We start from the raw sequence: 24,519 nt of genomic DNA, 5'->3' as shown, positions 1-24,519 counted from the left end.
TTATTTTTCTTAGGTTGCGCATTGTGAAGAATGCTTTTTGGGTAGTTTTGTTGATTTGAGTCTGCATAGTGCAGCATCTGTCTATCAGCACTCCCAGGATTTTGAGGGAGGTTTGGATTAGGTATTTGATTGCTTTAATTTCCAGGTCTGTTATGGATGGGTTTTTGTCTGTTTCGAGCATTAAGAATTTGGTTTTGTCCGAGTTTAGTTTTAATTTGTGGTTTGTCATCCATTTTTCTACTTCGTTCAGTATTGTTTCCAGGTGTCCTGTTGAGGTGTGGTCTTGGGTTTCGAAGGGGAGGAGAATAGTTATGTCGTCTGCGTAGCTGAATGATGTTACTTTTAGGTTGTCAAGAGTGGTACCAAGGGAGGAGATGTAGAGATTGAATAGAATGGGTGAAAGTGGAGATCCCTGCGGGACTCCGCATGGATTCGACCATGGGTTAGATTTCATATCGTTTATCTTAACTCTGTAGGTTCTTGTTTTAAGGAATCCTTGGAACCAGTTGTAAACCACCCCTGAGATCCCTATTGCATCAAGTATCTGGAGTAGTATGGTATGATCAACTAGATCGAAGGCGGCGGAAAGATCTAGTTGGATAATTAGGATCCTGTGTCCTTTACTGAGGTGTTGTCGGGCTATGTCCAGTAGTGTTGCTAGTAGTGTTTCCGTGCTGTGGTGAGATCTAAATCCTGATTGAGATGAGTGAAGTATATTGTGGTCAGCTAGGTAGTTGGTGAGGTATTGAGCCACAAGTCCTTCAATCAGCTTGACATATAATGGGATCGAAGCGATAGGTCTATAGTTGGTAGGTGTGTCTACTGGACCTTTTTGGTCTTTCAGTAAGGGTGTGATTATGATCTCTCCAAGATCTTGTGGAAATTGGCCTTCTATGAGAGTGCTTTGTATCCACTGCGTGAGGCTGGTTTTGAATTTATGGGAGGCATTTGTGAGTAGATACGATGGGCAGTAGTTCAAGTCGCATGAGGTGTGGCTGTATTTTTTATATAGTCGGTTCAAATCAGGCCATTGTAGAGTTGGGAAGGTGGTCCATGTTCTGTCTGCAGTTATGGCTTCTTCTATTGTGGGGGTTGTTATTAACTCGTCGAGTGTGGTAGTTAAGTTGTTGAAGGTTGTTCTGATTTTGATGATCTTGAGTTTGAAATGGTCTGCTAATTGGTGAGCTGTTGGTGTTCTCTTCCACTCCCAATCTCTATCCTCCACATGATCCATAAGAACATAAGAATTGCCATATTGGGACAGACCGAAGGTCCATCAAGCCCAGTATCCTGTTTCCAACAGTGGCCAACCCAGGACCCAAGTAGAAAACCAGATTTTATGCTGCTTATCCAGCATTCCCCCCACCGGCATACCAAGGGTAGGAGGGGTGGACCGCCCCGGGTGCAAGCATGAGGGGGGTGTTCCCGGCCTTAGAGTCATGAACTTCACCTTTTTACGGCCCTTCTCTCCTGTCCTGTCTGATATCCCTTTACCTTCCGTCAAGCTGAAAACACTGCCGGCCTCGGCAGTGATTCAGCTACGTTGCTCGCAGATCCCTCTCATGCTTTCCACATCTGCCAATAACGCAACTTACTGTTTCTGCCTGGGTGGACCACGGCAAACGGAAAGCAGGAAGGGGAGCTGTGGGCAACATCGCTGAATCACTGCCGAAGCCGGCAGTTTTTTTAGCTTGACGGAAGGTAAAGGATATCGAACCGGACAGGAAAGAAGTGAGAACATGCTAGGCCTGGACTAACTGGGTTAAAAAAAAAAAGTACAAAGCAGGGCTGGGGGGTATTAATTACAAGGTTCCAAATTAGGCATGATGGGGATGGGGGAGAGCTTATGGGGGGAGATAGAGATATCCTGGACCGAGGGGATGGAGAGGGAAACAAGAAAGATGCCAGACCTCTGGGGCAGGAAAGGGGAGGACAGAAATGCCAGACCATGGTAGGCAATAGGAGGAGGAAAGAGAAGGAGAGAAGAGAAGATAAACCACAAAAAGGGAGACAAGGAAGGGGAGAGATGGACAACAAAGGTAGTAAAAATGATTTTATTTTCAATTTAGTGATCAATATGTGTCAGCTTTGAGAATTTATATCTGCTGTCTATATTTTGTACTATATTTGTCTATTTTTCTATAGTTACTGACATTGCATATTTTAAAGTCACCTGCCTTAACATCTTTGAAAAAACCCTGAAACTCATAAATAATTAACATTTTCTCCGCATACAGTGTGCTTTGTGTTTTTTTTAAATTTTATGTTTACCATTATGAATTAATAAGATATTGTGTGTACATGAAAATGAATGGAAGAAATTGGGGGCGGGGCTGGAGTTCGGACGGGACTGAATATTAATAGATGTCCCGTTTTGATGAAAAAAGTAAATGGTCACGCTAAGTAACTGTGATTCAGGTTATTATTCCCAATGTGATCACTTTGCATTTATCCACATTAAATTTCATCTGCCATTTGGATGCCCAGTCTTCCAATTTCCTAAGGTCCACCTGCAATTTTTCACAATCCGCAGACATTTTAACAACTTTGAACAGTTTAGTGTCATCTGCAAATTTAATCACCTCACTCGTCATTCCAATTTCCAGATCATTTATAAATAAGTTAAATAGCACCAGTTGTAGTACAGACCCCTGTGGCACTCCACTGTTTACTCTCCTCCATTGAGAAAAGTGACCATTTAACCCTACCCTCTGTGGCGCTAGAAAAGGTTCAAAGAAGAGCGACCAAGACTATATAGGACTCAAACAGCTTAAAATATCTTATATATCTGAAAGTATTAAACTATTTAACAAGGTAACCAACTGCCTCAGTGAAAACTCTATAAACTGTGTTTGTTCATAATTCCACACTGGATGTACTGCCACTGCTAAAATCCAACATGGCCAGCATTTTGCAGTGGAAAAATTGCTACTGCTGCATCAAGGTACTTTCACTTGCAGCAAAACATAATCTTACAACATAAAAATCCAATCACAACCAAGCAATAGCACAAATAACACAAAGAATAGGCCCAAAAAGCACCATCTCATACTCACGATTGCTCAAACTGGCACTGCTGATTTCCCACACAAAACAAAATGGCGGCTAACCTCTTATACAAACACTCAGGTCAGTTTTAACTAATCACAGGCAAAACATTTGCTCTAAACCAATCAGAAAATGGTATAACGTATAGCTGGCAAAAAAAAACCTCAGTAAAAACGCTGCCATTCAAAATTAGAATTAAGCCCCAATGGAACTAAAGAATGCAATGTGTAAATCCAATGTTGTCCTCTCTGTGCCAAATACTTTTTATAGCCTCACCCCTCCTTTCCTTAAACACACATTCCAATACTAATACTCATAATGGAAAAAAAAAATCCGTGCTGTACAAATGCAGCATGTTGATTTTGCCTTTTTTATATTGCTTTTGTTAAATGGACAGACAACTTCCGTGACATTTGTCTCACATAGATCTTATTGCACAGACATTTAATTAAATAAACCACCCCTTCTGTTTTACAGTCAGTTTTATATTTCAGTTCATATTGTTTATGGTCTACAGGATTACAAAAATATCAGTTGTCTCTATAACGGCACACATAAGACAGTTACCACATGCAGTATGATCATGGACCAAAGGTTCAATATGTGCTATCAGATCAGGTTACATTGATGGACAGAGCATCTCAGTTTCATGCACAATACTTCTTAAATATAACAATTCTCTGATAACAATATCCACAAACTTGTATTATGTGCTGGTACAAAACAAACTCCCCCTCCTTTTCATGATAACCTGTCTTTACTGAACAGATTATAGCCAGGTATAACTTTATCCTAGTCATGGCCTTTCATGAACCACGTTCCATGATTGCCACAAAATCCAGCTCAGTCTTTTCCATCACATTCTATAAGCATGGTTAATGCTACGCCGATCTTCAAAAAAAGGTTTGAGGGGGGACCTGGGAAACTACAGACCGGTGAGTCTGACCTCGGTACCGGGAAAGAAGGTAGAGGCGCTGATAAAGGACCGCATCATTGATCACCTTGATGGACACGGGCTAATGAGGACCAGCCAGCATGGTTTTAGCAAAGGCAGATCTTGTTTGACGAACTTGCTGCACTTCTTCGAGGGAGTAAACAGGCAGATAGATAGACAAGGGTGACCCGGTTGACATTGTATATCTGGATCTTCAGAAGGCATTCGACAAGGTTCCACATGAACGACTACTTCAGAAAATTGCAAGCCATGGAACTGAGGGTGAATTACTCACGTGGATTAAAAACTGGCTGGAGCATAGGAAATAGAGAGTGGGGATAAATGGACAATAGTCAGACTAGAAGAGCGTCACCAGTATGGTACCGCAGGGCTTGGGCTTGGTGCTCTTCAACATCTTTATAAATGATTTGGACATTGGTACGACGAGTGATGTGATTAAATTTGTGGACGATACGAAGTTATTCAGAGTAGTGAAGACACAGGGGGATTACGAAGATCTGCAACGTGACATAATCAGGCTTGAGAAATGGGCATCGACATGGCAGATGAGGTTCAACATGGATAAGTGTAAAGTGATGCATGTCGGTAACAAAAATCTCATGCACGAATACAGGATGTCCGGGGCGGTACTTGGAGACACCTCCCTGGAAAGAGACTTGGGCGTTCTGATTGATAAGTCGATGAAGCCATCTGTGTAATGTGCGGCGGCAGCAAAAAAGAGCGAACAGAATGCTAGGAATGATAAAGAAAGGGATCACGAAAAGACCGGAGAAAGCCATGGTACGCCCTCACCTGGAGTACCATGGCCGCTGTACCGGGCCATGGTGTACCCTCACCTGGAGTACTGCATCCAGCACTGGTCGCCGTACATGAAGAAGGACGTACTACTCAAAAGGGTCCAGAGAAGAGTGACTAAAATGGTTAAGGGGCTGGAGGAGTTGCCGTACAGTGAGAGATTAGAGACATGATCAAAACATTCAAGATACTGAAGGAATAGACATAGTAGATAAAGACAGGTTGTTCACCCTCTCCAAGGAAGGGAGAATGAGAGGGCACTCTCTAAAGTTGAAAGGGGATAGATTCCGTACGAACATAAGGAAGTTCTTCTTCACTCAGAGAGTGGTGGTTAACTGGAACGCTCTTCCGGAATCTGTCGTAGGGGAAAACACCCTCCAGGGATTCAAGACACAACTGGACACGTTCCTGCTCAACTGGAAAGTACGCAGGTGAAGCTGGGCTCATTTAGAGCACTGGTCCTTGACCTAGGGGCCGCCGCGTAAGTGGACTGCTGGGCACGATGGACTACTCGTCTGACCTAGCACTTTTCTTTCTGGTGTATTTGGTCAGATTTATTATAAAAAAATAAGGAAAAAGAAAATTTTTAAAAAGAAAATATTTCTTCTGAGAGAGGGAGGTCAATATGTGGAATTGCCTCACAATGACATAAACCCTTCTGGGAATTCAGAAAAGCAACAAGAAACCAGAGGAATCTAACTGTGGGGAAGGAAAGGCAAAGGATGATCTATGGCAATGTTTCTCAAACTTTGTTAAGTTGCACTTTCCATCTTAAATTACTTATAGGATCCTCCCAAAAGAAATAGTGAAATCATATAGTAACTACATTTAAAATTCTGTGTCAAACTATGGTTTTTGTGTACCCCTATAGTCCTTCCCACACTGCAAAAGCAGAAGCTAGCAGACTTCGAAGAGAAACATTTTATCATCCACCTTCCATTATAAAATTATTTTTTAGCTGTTCCAGCAACCAGTACTGATCTGAAAGGACCTTTTCACTTGCTGGACTTATCATAGACTACCAAAGAACACAGCTGAAGCTTGAAATGGTTGATAGACTTATTTTTACATGCATGGAAATTGTGAGAAGTATAATCAGTACTTTCTTGATGGCTAAATACTGTAGTTTTTTTTCTTTAAGCTCTAAGTTACTTCCACGTCAGGTAGTCGAGGCCAGAACCAGGCTCAACTTCAAAGGATGGTGGGACAGGCAGGTGGGGTCGTTCCAGAGGAATGCTTAAAAGATGGAGGGAGGGAGGAGGGAGGGTTCTTGAGTGGGCAGACTTGTTGGGCCGTCGGCTCTTTTCTGCCGTCATACTCTATATTTCTATGTTTCTTTGCTTAAATGAGTGAGAATAGACTGGGGAAGAGAAAAGAGAAAAACTGCATGGGTATGGAGAAGGGGACTATTTTCATTACCATTTAACTCTATAACAGATTACTTATGCAGGAAAGGCATAAAAACACTTAAACACATAAAACTCTCTTTTACATGTAAGCAAAGACTTATAAAATTACCCCATAGCATGCTGCAACCTGTTTGGCAGCTGTTGATTAAAAGGCCAAACATCATAGTATAAGCATGCACATTAAATTTCCACATCCAAAGGAAAACTGGTGCCTCAAAGCCTGGATCTGAAGTTCTTTACGGAAGTTTGCATATTATGTCTTTCATTGTACACGAACAGTAATCTTATCACTCCCAAAAATCTGGGACAAATTAAGTCAAATGTTTAGTTTTGCCTACAGAAATTTTTCACGGAATGTGTTTGCAGAATTGCAGAAGGGAATAGACAATGGATAGCTGTGTAGTTAGCTAGATTTTATTATCAACAGAGTTAAAACCATGTCCCTTCTTTACATGCATTTCTTTAAAACGAGCTGACAGCAAAGGCTAAGACCACAAAGGAAAAGCAATTGGACATCCTGTTCAGTTTTGCACCTTGTATGAACTTGATGTTTGGGCTATGAAGGGTATAAAGAAAAAGTCACTGACCAGTTCACATTCTTTTTTGATTGTAGAGTCTGATCTTACATTTAAAAAATTTATGTAAGGAAGTTCACTGCTCTACTAGCACAGTTTTAGTAAAACAAGCTTCATGAATTTGAGACTTTCACTGAAAGTTTGTTTGATTTTGTTCAACTGACAAGATCCCAAACTGAAAAGTAAGATACAGTGTTACAAATTAAGGCGGTGGTTCTATAACAGATAGATTATTTTCATATACAGTGATGCCTTGGAATCTGAACTTAATTCGTTCCAGAGCCCTGTTCGAGTTCCAAGACAATTTTTCCCATTGAAAATAATAGAAACTGGATTAATCTGTTCCTGGGTCCCACAAATGGAAATTGTAACAGTAAATGCCCTGGATTTTAAGGACAATATTAAAAATACAGTGGTACCTTGGTGGGGGCTGTACTGCAGGGTGCTCATGTCACTACGGGTTGTGCGGGTGGTGATGGTGCACCCCGGCTCCAGGGTGTTGGCAGTAAATCAAACCGCTGCTGCCATCACGAGCCCAAATAAGCACCGTTGGCACTGCCGCTCCCGGATGCTGCCCCCCTCTCACAGATGCCACTACCCCCCTCCGCCGGGACTCTCAGATGCTGGCCCACTCCTGCCAGACTCACCCTGACTCCCATGCTCCCCCCGAGGCCACTGGCGCTGCTCCCTCTCTTCGCGATCGCCTCCTCCTCCCCCCCCCCCCCCCACTGATTGGCCCTGTCCTTACCCATGCACTGCTGGTGTTAGAAAGTGCCTGCCGCCAGTTTTCTGCTGGGCCTTGAGCATCTGCGCATGCTGAAGGCCTTCTGGATCTTACCCTCTCTGAGATTCTCGGTGAGGGTGAGATCCAGAAGGCCTTGAGCATGCGCAGATGCTCAAGGCCCAGCAGCATCCCAGCAGAAAACTGGCGGCAGGCGCTTTCTAACACCGGTGGCACACGGGTAAGGACAGGGCCAGTCAGTGGGAGGGAGGAGGTGATCGTGAAGGGAAGGAGCAGCGCCGGTGGCCTCGGGGGAGAAATACTGCGGGTTCCCAGGGTTGGTGCAGGGTGTCCCGGGGTCGGTGCAGGACGTTCAGATTCCAAAGCAGAGTTCAGATTCTGGGACAAAATTTGCTTGAATTTTTAGTTAGGATTCCAGGTTGTTCGAGTTCTGGGGCGTTCGGATTCCGAGGTACCACTGTATATGAAAAGCTGATTTGCCAGTGTAAATTGGCATCTGTATTTAAGTGATTTTAGAGCAAATGCTACTTATATATGATTCTGGGCAGCACACACACATTTAAAGGGGGTTTGGACTGAGCAATCCTTGAAAGTATACATATATACCAGTGGTTTCAAACATGCGGCCTGGGGGCCACATGTGGCCCACCAGGTACTATTTTGAGGCCCTCGGTATGTTTATCATAATCAAAAAAGTAAAATAAAACAGTTTCTTGATCATATGTCTCTTTAGCTATAAATTACAATACTAAGATTTAGCCAAAAGGAAAGATTTATAAACTATAAAGAGTTTTACCTTATGCAAAATTGTCATTTCTTTAATAAGACATTAACTTTTTTTTCTGAGGCCCTCCAAGTACCTACAAATCCAAAATGTGACCCTGCAAAGGGTTTGAGTTTGAGACCACTGATATAGACTATATTTTACAATAGCACTACATGTATGCTTCAAAACATTTCCCCATCAACAGTTACACAAAGAAAGGACTTACCATATACATAATAAATGTAAACTACTTTGGTTGTACCACAGAAAGGTGCTATATAAAATCCATGATCCCTTATATCTATTTCGAGTTGGTTATACGTAGGGTTGCCAACTGAATCCAGATTTGCCCAATAGTGTTGATATAGTCCTGGATTTGCCCCATTGCATGCATGGACTTGTAATTCTGATTTTTCCATTATATTCCCTAAGAAAGCAAGATTAATCCCTGCATGCAATAGGATAAACCTAGGACTAGATGAACCCTGTCAGGTGAATCTGGATCCATTTGGCAACCCTGGGCATACATGTCAGTTAACTTCTCGTTTAGGTGGGTTTGGAAGGAGAGTTTGAGGTGGGAATTGTGCTTATCCCACAAGTGTTTATAACTACCTCAGAATGCCAAATATTTGAGTTTCAGAGCTTGGTTGTTTCACTGGCTGTTTTACATGTACAAGTAATACAATCTGCCATGTAACACATGTAAATGCTGCTTGAAAGCTGTGAGTCAGGACTATACTAAGGTGTGCCCTTTGCAGCTTACCCACAGGTGCCCTCCTTACCTCACCCTATCCAAATCACCACTTTCAAAGAGAAGAGACAGTGGGCTGGGAGCCATTTATGTACCTCCTCCATATTTGTGCCCTGTACAGCTGCATTTGCTCATGTATAGCACTGTCCTGAGTGATGTTGCTGTTCAATGTTGGAGTGTTTTTGGTTTTTATTAATTTAGTACTGTGGACTTTCAGTTAATGGGCACCCATGGGGGATGATAGATGTAGTTTCTGGTTGCTTGAGAGTTATGATAAAATAGGCCTAACTAATACTATATCCTATACTATGCCCTACCATAAATTGTTCTAGACTAGCTACCGGACTTGTGGTAGGCAACTTGTGGGCATACTTAGATGTGGTGTGCCAAGTTTACACTTAAATTTCCACCAGAAATTGATTTTATTTTCATTTTTATTTAAAGTATTACAGCATTTCTTAGATTTTTTTTTCTGGTTGCTTGAGAGTTTTGGTTAATTGAGTTCCGGTTACAGAGAGTCTGCTGTATTTGTTTTTGATTTTTGGGGAAGAGAATTTGTTTATAGCTTTTAAGTAGTAACTCAGGATGAATTACATTGAGATACAACAGGTATTTTTTGTCCCTGGAGGGCTTACACTCTCAGGGGAGGAGTCTCAAAACTTTAATGTGGTCACTAAACTGGTTCCAGCCAGTTTAGCATTCGTGTATTTTAGCAACGGATTATCAAAATGGCTTATCATGGTCTTCTCCGAGCTTCCTAGCAGTCTCCGACTCTGCCATGCAAATGTATTACAATGAAGTTATTAATGTTTAAATGAGCACTCTGGGCAATTCTCTGTTATCGCCAGGTGATTCCTTAACCTCACTGTCCTGTATTTGCAAGCAAAATTTTCTAGCAGGTCTGAGCTGTCCTAGGCTTTCTTTATGGCTCAGGCATTGACAGGAAAGTAAGGTTTAACAGTTCAGACCTGCCAGAAAATTTTTCCACCGTCAAGCATCCCCACCTGGCAGCAGAAGGGATGCCCACTTCCTCCCTCCGCCGCCGTTGTGCCTTCAACGACCCCCCCATACCGCCGACAAACCCCTCCTCCCTTACCTTGTTTACGAAGGCCGGCTGGAAGGATGCCTACTCCCTCCAGCCAGCAGGTCCGCCTCTTCAAAATGGTGGGCCTTACCCTCCCCAGTGCATCCTGGGATGTGCCAGGGAGGGGCCTAATGCTCTGATTGGACCAGGTTTCTTAAGGCACCTCCTATGGGTATCCCTCCTGCCGATCTTCAGTATGGGGACTTTTTTTACTTTTATTTTTTTTATTTGTGGGTTTATTCTGCGCGTGTGCCGATTGCTATCACCAGCGATCAGCACATGCAAATTTAGCGACATTCTGTGACTCTTTGCGAACCCCATTTGCATGTGAGGCTTTTTAAGAATGACTCGCCTTTTTTAAATTATTACATTAACGGCTGCGACTGTGGCTCGTCTGATTTTACCATGAACATTTGAGAATCTTCCCCTCAGTTTGTACCTGAGGCAATGGAGAGTTAAGGGCCCCTTTTACAATGCCATAGTTACAAGACTCAGTGTGGCAAAAGCGATGCACAGGAATCACTACCACAGTTTTATAACCTGCTGTAGCATTTGAACCGTGGTTTTCCTGGTTCTTAGGTCAGTGCTTTCAACCATTAGGCTGCTCCACTTCTGATTGATCCTGCTATATGTGTCACCAAATACCAGTGATGTGTAGTGTTAACATACATTTGATTTGTTATGTATCTTAAAAATTTTAGTGCATGCATAATCAGTTCAGTGTATATTAACTTATAAATTGACATTTATTTGATCAATTTTTATAGGTTACAGCAGGTTACAAATTATTTTTTAAATATAAACGTGTAAAATAAACTAAAAAAATTAATTAGAATCAGCCAAAATTAAATTTTCCAAAACGTAACCAAACATTTTGGGCCTGAGCCTATAAATGGTGCCTAGATCAGCAGCGCTCATCTGATTTCCGCACAGAACTTGAAATGTTTTATTTGGCTTAATTGGTATGATAATTGAAAACACCATTAAAAGTTAATTAAAAACGATTAATGTAAGATCCGTGCTGAAATTGACAAGGCGCCTACACGAAAAGTAGGCATGGTTAGGGGCAGAGTTTGAGCATGGAAAGAGTTGGGTGCTGGTATTTTAGGCCAGGAAAACCCTGGTCTAATATACCAGTGCCTAAGTTGTAGACAACTATCAGTGCCTAACTCGATTTAAATGCCAGTAGGCACAATTCTACAAATGAGGCCTAAATTTGATTGGCATGCGGTAGGCACCATTTCCCTAGGCACCTACCAATTTAGGAACCATTTATAGAATCCAAAATGCTTCATGTTCAGCAAGTCTTTTGTATAATAGAATGCACATTTTGACATTAGACCTCATTTTAGGTAAAAATTAATATTGATGATTTACTCCTTATATAAAATATGCTACAAATAAGCACCTTTTAAGCCACCCAACCTATCTGACCTATTAAAAAGTTACCGTCCAAATATTTGGGGGCCCTTTTACCAAAGCTTAGCATGTGCTAAATGTTAAGAAGTCCATAGGTATAAAATGGACTCCTTAGCACTTAGGGCTAGATTCTATAAACTGTACCTATGTTAATCATCGCTTAGGTGCCCTAATCACGGATGCCTAGCAATACCCCAAAATCCACATGCAACCCAAATTATGTTAATTAGTTTAAATGGAGTTCTAATTGACTGTGTCATTGAAGTTAATTGATAAATTAAAAAAAACAAAAACAAGAGTTCCTCATTGAACTCAGAGTGCCACTTAGAAAAACCTAAGCTGAGACACTCTGACACCTAACATTGCCAACCTGAAAAGTAGGTGACGCGTCATAACTGCGGAAGACAACAGTGCATTGACATTTGAGTGCAGGATAAAAGTGTACCTCCACTGCTCTGAGGCCTTCCATTTTGCACTCTAACGGTGTGTGGGGGGTGGACCACCCCCGACACACACATACTTCACTTAGAAGTCCTCGTTCTCCCATTAGGGGTGTGTGTGGGGGAACCTCCCACTACACTGAAAATGCCCAAAGAGTGAAAATGGGAAGGAGAATGGGGGTTTTCAGTGTACTGGCCCCCCAACAGGAACACGAGGACTTCTAAGTGTAGACCGGGAGGTTACCCCCCCTTACAATGCAAAAGGGAAGGCCTCAAAGCTGCAGAAGCAGTGGTGCGCTTTTCTCCTGTGCTCAAATGTCAATGCGGGATTGTCAGTGCACAGTTGTCCTCCATGCTTTTGACACCCTACCGAAAAGTAGGCATGAATGACTACTTCAGAAAATTGCGAGCCATGGAATTGAGGGTGAAATACTCACATGGATAAAATACTGGCTGGAGTATAGGAAACAGAGAGTGGGGGTAAATGGACAATACTCGGACTGGAAGAGCGTCACCAGTGGGGTGCCACAGGGCTCGGTGCTTGGACCCGTGCTCTTCAACATCTTTATAAACGATCTGGACATAGGTACAATGAGCGAGGTGATTAAATTTGCGGACGATATGAAGTTATTCAGAGTAGTAAAGATGCAGGTGGATTGCGAAGATCTGCAACGTGACATAATCAGGCTCGAGGAATGGGCATCGACATGGCAGATGAGATTCAACGTGGATAAGTGTAAAGTGATGCATGTCGGTAACAAAAATCTCATGCACAAATATAGGATGTCTGGGGCGGTACTTGGAGAGACCTCCCAGGAAAGGGACTTGGGAGTTCTGATCGACAAGTCGATGAAGCCATCCGCACAATGTGCGGCGGTGGTGAAAGGGGCGGACAGAATGCTGGAATGATAAAGAAGGGGATCACGAACAGATTGGAGAAGGTTATTATGCCTCTGTACCGGGCCATGGTGTGCCCTCACCTGGAGTACTGCGTCCAGCACTGGTCGCCGTACATGAAGAAGGACATGGTACTACTCAAAAGGGTCCATAGAAGAGTGACTAAGATGGTTAAGGGGTTGGAGGAGCTTCCGTACAGCAAAAGATTAGAGAAACTGGGCCTCTTCTCCCTCGAACAGAGGAGATTGAGAAGGGACATGATCGAAACATTCAAGGTACTGAAAGGGATAGACTTAGTAGATCAGGACAGGTTGTTCACCCCTCCAAGGTAGGGAGAACGAGAGGGCACTCTCTAAAGTTGAAAGGGGATAGATTCCGTACAAATGTAAGAAAGTTCTTCTTCACCCAGAGAGTGGTAGAAAACTGGAATGATCTTCCGGAGTATGTCATAGGGGAAAACACCTTCCAGGGATTCAAGATAAAGTTAGACAAGTTCCTGCTGAACAAGAACGTGCGCTGTTAGGGCTAGTCTCAATTAGGGCGCTGGTCTTTGACCGAAGGACCACCATGTGAGTGGACTGCTGGGCATGATGGACCAATGGTCTGACCCAGCAGCGGCAATTCTTATGTTCTTATGTATGACAACCTCCTAGCCACTTGAGCAGCAAAGCTGGACCACCAACTCTCCAATCTACTGATCTCGACCACAGACTACAAAACCTTCAAAAAAGAAACAAAAACTCTACTATTTAAAAAATACATAAATCCAAACTAACACAACTAGATCTACCTCAAGCATCACCTGCAATACTCTCCATTCCTTAGCAACTTAGAAAATAGCCAGACCACTCCTTATGTTCTTCTAAATGTCCTGATAATTCATATGTAACCCGCCTTGAACCGCAAGGTAATGGCGGAATAGAAATTACTAATGTAATGTAATGTAATAATGCATTGAAACTTTATCAGTTAATCTGTATTATATACAGTATAAAGAATGTGACTATATTGTTTGTTACTTATCTAATAGTTTTTAAAATGTTTTATGGTTATTTCAGCTCCATCTCATCAATTCCGTCGTGAAGAAACTATAGTTATTGCCCTGTCATCAGTGTTTGCATTAGCTGTTTTGATAACTGCTGCTCTCTTTGGATACAGGATGTTTGGAGGTAAGAAGCTGTGAAACTTTTTTAAAAATATAGTTTTTTGTTTGTTTCAGGAAAAAAAAATTATATTTCCTATCTCTGGCTGAAGACTGAATATGGACATAGTGACAGGTCAAAAGCGCGCAATGACAAAGGCGTACCGATAACCCAGCGCAGACAACTGAGTGCAAGGCGGAAGCGTGCTGAAGAAAAACAGAATTTTAAAGGGCTCCGACGGGGGGGTGTTGGGGAGTGTGGGGGGGAACCCCCCCCCCACTTTACTTAACAGAGATTGCGCCGGCATTGTGGGGGGTTTTGGGGGGTTGTAACCCCCCACATTATACTGAAAACTTCACTTTTTCCCTAAAAAAGAGGGAAAAAGTTAAGTTTCCAGTAAATGAGGGGGGTTACAACCCCCCAAACCCCCCACAACGCCGGCGCGATCTCTATTAAGTAAAGTGGGGGGTTCCCCACCAACACCCCCCATCGGAGCCCCTTAAAATACTGTTTTTCTTCGGCGCACTTTCACCTTGCGCTCAGTTGTCTGCGCTGGGTTGTCGGTGCGTGCTTTTGTCTATGAACCATGGACATATCACTAATAAATTATTCATGTAGCCCTAGTCAATGTATTTTTTTTCTCTGACTAGGAAGGCACGAATTACAAAGCCTAAAATTATATTGCTTTCTAGATATGTCGTCCAAAATAATTTGTTTACACATTCTTTTTCTGTCCCTTGATCAACTAACACTGCTATGTACCAGATTTTAGGGCTCCTTTTACAAAGGTGTGCTAGCGGTTTTAGCGCACGCTAAAATGCCGCACACGCTAGCCGCTACCGCCTCCTTTTAAGCAGGCTGTATTTTTTCAGCTAGCGTGCGCTAATCCTGTGCGTGCCCCAAAAAACGCTAGCGCACCTTTGTAAAAGGAGCCCTTAATCTCCCAGACCCAAGTATCTTGTACTATAGAGAGCCTCTTACCTGTATATGCTTTTCTTTTATGATGTGCAGATGTTTACTAAAATCTGCGGAAATAGTCTCCATGCATTTTAATCCTTTCCCTACAGGGGATCGAAAACAAGGTCTTCATAGTATGGACATGATGGAGGCAGCAACTTCAGAGCCCTCTCTGGACTTAGACAATCTTAAACTATTAGAGGTAAGAAATGCTTATTAAATATGTACCATTGACCCAACATATAAGTCCCGTATCCATAGATATTTAGAAGATATGGGGTATAGATATCAATATGGGCTACCACTGAACCATGTTATTTTACCACAGGTCCTATTTTATGCAACAAAATATAATTAACTAATAACTAGAGCTAACAGTAAAATAACACATCTTAAAGGTGGCCCATATTGATAATACCTCTCACTTTATAATTAGTATTGGGCTATTTAGGGGGGGGAAGTTATCAAAATGCAGCAAAAGATTGTATGTATTTTATAAAGTCTAACCATAAGTGCTAGCCCCTTCCCACCCCTGCCTTCAGGAATATGTTTGCTCAGTTCAGATAAACTTATGTGTAAAAAGGCTTTAAGTATATAAATTTATATGCCTGTCAGTAGGACACTTTTAGAAAAGTCAATTTCTATACATAAAACACTGCCTTTTGAAAAAATTCCCATTTATAAGCTACTTTATAATTGGACATGTAGATATCAAAGCTTCTAGGTTCATATGTTGCACCTGTTTTCTAAACATAGCATACAGCCTCTGTAACTTTATAAATTTACTCAAGGAAAAATAAGGGCAACTGTGTGGCTACTTTATAAAGTTAAAACAAATCAATATTCCTTCCCATTCAATCTTATTTAAGCCAGTTGGAACCTCAGATAGTGAACTCAGTGCCACACTTCAGTTTTCTTAGGGACGCCCGTTTATAGAATCTGCCCCTTTGTGTCTTTAAATGTTCAAGGTATCAAAAATGTTATCAAAAGAAAAAAATACTTTATCTTAAACATCTAAAAGCTGATATATGCTTTTTTACAAGAATCTCATGTTTCTGAACTAGAAGCTAAGAAACTTAATAAAAAACTACTTTGATCAATGTTATTCGGCTCCATTCTTTGGAAAAAAAGAATGGAGTCATAATTTTTATATGCAAAAACTTTGGATTTCAGTGTCCCTGACTTACTTTTGAATAGGAAGGCCACTGGGCTTGTGTAGAAGGCACTATTATGGGCAAACTGATAAATCTTCTGAATATATGTGCACCAAACTCAGATGATACCATCTTTTTTTAAAACACTACTGGCCTCCCTTAATTTATCTTGCTGCTCACACAGTTTACTTGTTGGAGACTTCAACTTCTCTTTGGATCCTTTTCGAGACATAACTTCAACATTTTGACCTGCTAAATTGCAAATTAGAACTTCTCTTTTTTCTCTTATGCAAGAGGATTGTGAAAAATTGTAAGAGGACCTTTTGAGACTGGGAGATTCTGCATCAAAATAGCAGATGATGTTTAATGTGAGCAACTGCAAAGTGACGCATGTGGGAAGGAGGAAAGAACTATAGCTTCATAATGCAGCATTCAATGTTGGGAGTCAGCACCCAGGAAAAGGATCTAGGTGTCTTCATTGAGGATGTGTTGAAACCCTCAGCTCAGTGTGTGGTGGCAGCTAAAATAGCAAATAGAATGTTAGGAATTATCAGGAAAGAAATGGAAAACAAAGACTAAAATGTTATGATGTCTTTGTATTGCTCTTTGGTACGGCTGCACCTCAAATACTATGTGTAATTCTGGTTGCCATATCTCAAAAAAGATGTAGTGAAATTAGAAATGGTACAGAGAAGGGCGACGAAAATAATAAAAGATGCAGCTGAGACAGCTGTACCTACTACCCCGCCATGACCGGGTTCTGGTTGCCTGCTCTCAAGCCGGTTTGATTGATGAGTGAATGGGGTATGTCTGGGGAATGCTTGGTGAGGTTAGACTGTTTTGCTTCGGAAGATGTTGCTTGTTAGACTGTTCAGGGAAAGTGTGTGGTTTCGAGTTCGAATTCAAAATGTTATTGCAGCCCTGACTAGTATTCCAGGAGGGTGAGCTCTTCTTCTTGCTCTCTTTCACCAGGATATTAATGGGGGTCTTCTCTGGCGTACCCTTTCTATTGCTGTCTTTGTATTTGTTGATATCCAGGTGATGTGTTTCTCATTACCCTTCCTGGACTGTTTGCACTGTTGTTGGATCACATTGATGTATGCTTTGTGTTCCATGTTTTTGTATTGGCTGCTTTGACCAATAAAATTTATTTTAAAAAAAAGATAAAAGGGATGGGGAAAGGCTAAAGTGGGGAAAGGCTAAAGTGGCTAGGGCTCTTCAGCTTGGAGAAGAGACGGCTTAGGGGTGATATGATAGAAGTTTTTAAATACCAAGTAGAGTGGAAAGGGTAGATGTGAATTGCTTGTTTACTCTTTCCAAAAATACTAGGACTAGGGGGCATGCAATAAAGCTACTTAGTAGTAGATTTAAAACAAACAGGAGAAAAATTTCTTCACATAACATTTAATTAAACTCTGGAATTGTTGCCAGAGAATGTGGTGAAATCAGTTAGCTTAGCAGGGTTCAAAAAAGTTTTAGATAATTTCCTAAAAGAGAAGTCCATAAGACATTATTGAGATGTCTTGGGGAAATCCACTGCTTATTCCTAGGATAAGCAGCATAAAATCTGTTTTACTCCTTGGTATCTTGTCAGGTACATGTGACCTGGGTTGGCCACTGTTGGAAATAGGATACTGGGCTTGATGGACCTTTGGTCTGACCCAATATGGCAGTTCTTATGTTCTTAATATGGTTGGAGTGATTTATGGCATCTGCAACATCCATCTCAGAGACTATTTACCACTACATCAAATATATTTATTCAAGACTGGATTATTTTTGGATCAAAAGATTTGATACAGACTTACAAGCAGGGCTGTGGAGTCAATAGATAAATCCTTCGACTACGACTACGATTCCTCAGTTTCTGGTACCCACGACTCTGACTCCAGATACCCAAAATTGTCTCCGACTCCAACTCCATAGCCCTGGTTTATCTATATGTTTTGAAATCAGAGCTGTGGAGTCAGTAGATAAATACGCTGACTCCTCAGTTTCTGACTCCTGACTACCTAAAATTGTCTCGACTCCTCAACTCCCACTCCAACTCTGACTCCACAGCCCTGCTTACAAGTATCTAAAATATTATTATTACAAGTATCTAAAATACAAAATATTATTACAAGTATCTAAAATACATGATATAAATATATCAGATCATGCAGCTGTCTCCTCCTGCTCCTTTAAATGGTCTCTTCACTGCTCAAATCAACCCACAAGGAGATTGAATACAGCTTTATTATTAGATGAAGACTTTTTAAACCAGATCTGATCCTTATCTGAAGAATTCTTCTTACATAATGAAACCTCATCTGTTTCATATTCAACTATTTGGGAATCTTGCAAAGCTTGGATAAGAGGTGAAGTTATAGGCTATGCTGCACTGCAGATCTATCACTACGTTACTTCCTTAGGGAAGTCGAATCTGGATTCTTGCTGTCAGGAGCTTTTACCTACTGCTTACACTTTTGGCTTCCAGATGAAAGTACCACTCAAATTTCATCACAGATATTTGAAAGATGAGACTCCTTTGCTTGACCATCATAGATTGCAGGCCTCTCGGTCTCGTGATCTTCAAGTTGTATTGCCAGATGACATTGTGTTAAATGCTCTTAAAAAATTGCCTTCTCTAAGGACATATATGTATTTCTGGGCACTGCATTATAAGCAAGCAAGCCTTTCGAGGTTTCGTTTAACGGCAGATTGTGCAAAATGTGGTCAGCCAGAGGCGAGTTTGTGCCACATGTTCTGAACTTGCCCCTGCATCACTGGTTTCTGGGACCAGGTTTTCACCTTCATTGGAACCATTTGGAAGATGACTGTTTGGCGCTCCCCAACTGTGCATTTTAACTATATTCTGGCTCATCATCCTAGACAAAAGGGAACAAGCACTTTCCTTAAATGATCAGTTCTGATTGCTCTACAATGTATTCTGATTAGGTGGCTGGATGCTGAAGCTCTCGCCTTTTCCCTTTGGAGGACTCAGCTGATCTACTTATTAACCTGGGAACACAGAGATATTAAATATTTTTCCTCTGTGAGAGGGGCTCATTTTCAAGCAGCATGGGAACCTTTTTGGGACACCAAGACTCCACTGGTGCATAGCCGCCTTTTGAACTGTTGATATTCCTCTATGTTTGACTTGTATGCTTATGTGCTCTTACTTTCTAGTCTGTTCCTTAAATTTTGCTGTTGACTTGGGATGAAGACTCAGTGGGGGAGGACTGGGGTTTTCATAGATTGCACTTTTATATTATTGTTTAAACTTGGAGCTCTGTGTTATCCACTTGTATAAGCTGTACCTTTGCATTATATTTGGCTCAATAAAAATTATTTGACTATAAGCTGTGTTGCACATCAAAAGAAAAACATAGATCCAAATTATCCTTTTTGGTAAAAGAAATACATGATATAGAAACTACTCTCTATTCCAACTACTATGAACAATCTTTTCACAGATTACAACAACTTAAATTCAAATACAGTAATATTTTAAGCCATATTGCCACTGCTATATACTCTAAGCAGAGCTCAGTATACTGTGCCTCTGCCAACAAGTTGAGCAAATTCCTAGCTTCATATCTTAGTCAGACATGTTAAACACAGGATAAACCACTCTTAACACTTCCTCTTGCTCCTTAATGACCACTTCTTCAGATATTCTTTGTCTATTCAAATCCTTTAATCAATATTTATACAAGTCTGAATCTACTTCTACTGAATTACTGAACCTATCTCTACATTCTGGTAAACTAGCCATAAAGTCTTTAGCTGTATCTAAAGCTGCTGGACCAGATAGACTGCCAGCAGAATTCTTTAAAATCTTCCCTGCTTTTCTTATAGCAAAATTATATTCATATTTCTCCAACCTGCTGTCTTACCCGGATACTTTAGAGCGATTTCTGGAGCTCATGTCATAGTCCTATCTAAGCCTAATAGGGAATCCTCAATTGATTAAGAACTACCGCCCAGTCTCACTTTTGAATTTAGACTACAAGATCATCCCAAAATTAGTAGTCAACAAATCAGTCAAAGTAATATATCCTCTTATTTACCCAGACAAAGTTGTTTTTTTTTTGAAAAGTCTTTATGGCTCAGATGCCTGGTCAAGTAAATGACCCGTTACTCACAGTCTCTATTGACACAGAAAAGGCCTTTGATCGGGTAGAGTGGAAGTGTCTTTTTTGTGTCTTACAACATTTTGGTTTTCCAGAACCTATTTTGGCAGGCCTTTCCAGGTTCACCCTTGGAATTGGTTGTTTAGAGTGTTTTTTTTAAATTAAAAAAAATATTACTGTACTTTGGGTTTTTGTGTATTTGGATGGGCTGTTGGTGGGGACTTTCCTATCTAGTAAATGGAGATCTTTTTCTAATACAGTATGTGATTTTATTTAAAATTGTAAACTGCTTAGATTGCATTGTTATTTTGCGGTATATCAAATTGAATAAATCTGCAACCTGTAACTTTATATAAAGATGGTTTGTCTTCTTTACTCTAGTCTATACAGCTATTATTATGGTTAATAAAGAATTATCTGACCCATTTTTGTTATTCAGAGGTTCTTGCCAGGGGTAACTATGTCATCTTTGTTGTTCAACCTAGCCCTTAAGCCTCTTTTGTCCACTATTAGACAAAATCCTAGAGAAAATGGAATAAATATAGCGGACACTGAATTAAACTATCTGCCTACGCCAATGACATTCTGTTATATTTCTCTAACCTCCAACATTCTTAAACAGAACTAATCCAAATAAAACAATTTCTTGGATATCTGGATACAAAGTGAAATGGAACAAGACTGAACTTAATTATGGCAGATAAAAGCCATCAGATTGATATTCAAACTGAATTATCCAGGCAGGAGAGCCTATTGCCCAGCTAATTCACTGCGCCTACCTATCTACTGATATTCAGGAATATATAAGACAGTGCTGTTGAATAACAGCACAAACCACCCCTAAATGTCCACTTTGCACTAGGGTAGTCTGTAAGTGGAGCTGGTACTTAACCAGTTAGTGGCTGATATTCCGATCACTAATCAACAGCAAGAAGTCTGTCCAAGCTAACCAGGCACTGATCTGAATATCAGCTGCTGCCCAGTTAACTTCCAGGTAATGTTTGAGGGATTTCTGGTGCCTCCTGATCTCATCTCCTTTTCCAAATAAGCCAACACCTCACCCCGATCTACCTGTGATATACCTTGTGGTTTAGAGGTCCCTGTGAGCATGAACAATGTTGACTCACTCTTGCCCATCATAGCTTCGGCCTTTGAATGGGCACTGAAATCTCTAGCAACAGGCTCGCTTTCTTGTTAGTCAATATTGAAAATTGCTGTTTTTAAGTTTATATTAATGTTTTTATGTTTTATCATATTATGTACATCGCTTAGAATATTCAAAATAGGCGATACATCAAGAGTTAAATAAACTTGAAACTTGAAACTTGTAAGGATGCCTTCCACTCAACCAATTTCTTAACAGAAAGAAAAATCATTATTCTATTCATTTTTAAAAGACAAAATATTTACAGTAAGGTTTAATTTTCTTTGATTCTTGTATTGGGTGTTAATAGAATGGAAGCAAACTATGTTACTACATTTGATCCACCTGCTCGGAAATATACTTGCATCTTATTAATACATTTTTACAATTATTTGTAGCTTATTGGACGTGGCCGATATGGAGCTGTATACAAAGGGTCTATGGATGAGAGACCAGTGGCTGTAAAAATATTTTCCTTAAGTAACCGCCAGAACTTTATCAATGAGAGGAACATTTATAGAACCCCACTGATGGAGCATGACAACATTGCTCACTTTATGGTTGGAGATGAAAGATTTACAGCAGATGGGCGCATGGAATACTTGCTGGTGATGGAGTACTACCAGAATGTAAGTAATCTCTGTATAAACACTATAGCATCACTATCAACATCCACAATATAAGCACTGTTTCTGCCCTACAGCAGATAAATGCAAATCAAAAGAACCTGTGCTAGTAATGTTGAGAACTGATTAAACACTTTCTTAATTATTTTATTTGTCTATAGAATGAACAGAATTCTTGGGGATAATTATTCATAAAGACTTGTACAGCTAATGTCAGCTATTAACCGTATGTGTCCTTTACTTTAAAATTTTGGAGCCAGCTAACAGATAATTTTTGGATCAACAACTCAATGTCTGGCCAAACGTTATCCAAATAAGAAAAGAAGCAAACCCATGCTCTCTTTATTTATTTTTTCACTTAACACCATCTCCACGGTTAGCTTCTTGGGTGTGCTGGTAGATACTACAATGAAATCAACGGCACAATGTGCAGCAGCCTCCAAGAAAGCAAACAGAATGTTGGATATTATTAGGAAGGGCATTACAGCCAGGACGAAGGAGGTCATCATGCCGCTGTATCGTGCGATGGTGCGCCCGCATCTGGAGTACTGTGTCCAGTATTGGTCACCATACCTCAAGAAGGACATGGTGATACTTGAAAGGGTCCAGAGAAGAGCGACAAAAATGATAAAAGGTATGGAAAATCTTTCATACGCAGACAGGTTGGGAAGGCTGGGGATCTTCTCCCTTGAGAAGTGGAGACTCAGAGGAGACATGATAGAGACTTTCAAGATCATGAAAGGCATAGAGAAGGTAGAAAGGGACAGGTTCTTCAGACTATGGGGAACCACAAGCACAAGGGGGCACTCAGAGAAGCTGAAAGGGGACAATTTTAGAACCAATGCTAGGAAGTTCTTTTTTACACAGAGGGTGGTGGACACCTGGAATGCGCTTCCGGAGGTTGTGATAGGACAGAGTACACTACGGGGGTTCAGAGAAGGATTGGATAAATTCCTGTACGATAGGGGGATTGAGGGATACAGATAGAGGTAGAGATAGGTTTTAGATAGAGTATGGATAGAAGGATAAAAGGGATCAAAGGGCTTAGAGAAGGATCACATTACAGGTCATGGGCCTGATGGGCCGCCGCGGGTGCGGACTGCTGGGCACGATGGACCTCTGGTCTGACCCAGCGGAGGCAACTTCTTATGTTCTTATGTTCTTTTATACCATTAGAGAAGCATAATAAAAAAAAAATGTCTAAGTCTGCTTTTGGCCAAAGGCCCTAAATGCTGAAAGTAGCAGCAGGGAAAATGTCCATTCTCAAAAAAAACCATCCAGTTTAATCGCACAGACCACCACTACGTCTAACCTTAGAACATATTATCAACCAAAAAATTGCCCAAGTCCCAAACGCCCAAAACAAGACCTTTTAGGCGAAGGAGGAAGCCAGTCCTTCACCTAAAAGCTGGATTCTGTAACCGGCGTCTATCAAAAACAACACCAGTTACAGAATCCCCCCTCTGGCAACGATCTCGGCAGGAGAGATGCCTAATCTCTTCTGCTGTGGTTCGCATCAGTTCGGCCGTTTGATCTTGACCCCCCCCCCCCTGAACTCCGACAATATCAGCAGGAGGGAGCCCAACCCCTCCTGCTGAGGCGCACACCCCCCCGAGACTCCCTTCCCCCGAGACAATACCAGCAGGAGCGAGCCCAACTCCTCCTGCCGAGGCACACCCCCCACGACCACTCACCTGACAATACCGGCAGGGGGGGCCCAACCCCTCCTGCCAGAAGGCGACCCCCCACCCCCTAAAATATGGACAGGAGGGATCCCAGGCCCTCTTGTCCACGGTGCACCCCCCCCCCCGATCGCTCCTGAACGGCACCTCTAACCCTGCAACCCCCGACACCCCCCCCCCCCCGCTTATGTTAAGTTGGACGGACGGATCCTAAGCCTGGCCAGCTGGCAGGCTCACCATCCTCTGAATGGTGGGCCAAGGGCCTTATTGGGGTGGTGCACCTTGGGCAAGAGGGCCTGGGATTCCTCATGCCTGTATTTGAGGGGGATCGCCTTCTGGAAGGAGGGCTCCTTCCTGCTGGTATTGTCAAGGTGGGAGTGTCGCGGGGGGGGGAGCGCCTCAGCAGGAGGGGTTGGTCTCCTTCCTGCCCAGTATTTGAGGGATTCAGGGGCTCGTGCCTCGGCAGGATTGGTTTGGGCTCCCTCCTGCTGGTATTTGAGGGAGTCAAGGGGTTCAGGTGCTCGCGCCTCGGCAGGAGGGGTTGGGCTCTCTCCTGCCTGTATTGTCGGGGTTTAGGGGGGGGAATCGCGATCGCGGCAGGAGAGATTGGGCATCTCTCCTGCCGTGATTTTTGCGGTGGTGGGTGGGCAGGTTACCGGAGCTGCTGAGCTGATCGTGGCAGCCGCGATCAGCTCAACGGCCCCTATTCGGAACTTATACCCATTTTGACTAGGTCTAAGTCAAAACATAAATGTTCTGACTGGGCAACCTTGTAAAGTTTTGGAAATACTTGCTGTACGACTAAGTCTAGGTCG

The 24,519-nt window shown here is 41.8% G+C and overlaps 1 protein-coding gene across 2 annotated transcripts in view; it reads left to right on the top strand.

Moving 5' to 3' along the window:
* BMPR2 (bone morphogenetic protein receptor type 2) overlaps positions 1 to 24,519 on the top strand; it is a 325,794-nt gene that overhangs the window by 219,007 nt on the left and 82,268 nt on the right. For both annotated transcript variants that reach the window (XM_033945719.1, XM_033945717.1), the window contains 3 exons: positions 13,940 to 14,050; positions 15,091 to 15,182; positions 21,795 to 22,025. In XM_033945719.1, the coding sequence (XP_033801610.1) occupies positions 13,940 to 14,050; positions 15,091 to 15,182; positions 21,795 to 22,025 (434 nt within the window). The remainder of the gene's footprint in view (positions 1 to 13,939; positions 14,051 to 15,090; positions 15,183 to 21,794; positions 22,026 to 24,519) is intronic.

Source organism: Geotrypetes seraphini, chromosome 5, assembly GCF_902459505.1.
Source record: "Geotrypetes seraphini chromosome 5, aGeoSer1.1, whole genome shotgun sequence".
Classification (NCBI taxonomy): domain Eukaryota; kingdom Metazoa; phylum Chordata; class Amphibia; order Gymnophiona; family Dermophiidae; genus Geotrypetes; species Geotrypetes seraphini.
Note: the sequence above shows the minus strand (reverse complement) of the source record. Positions and strands in the feature narration are given on the sequence as shown.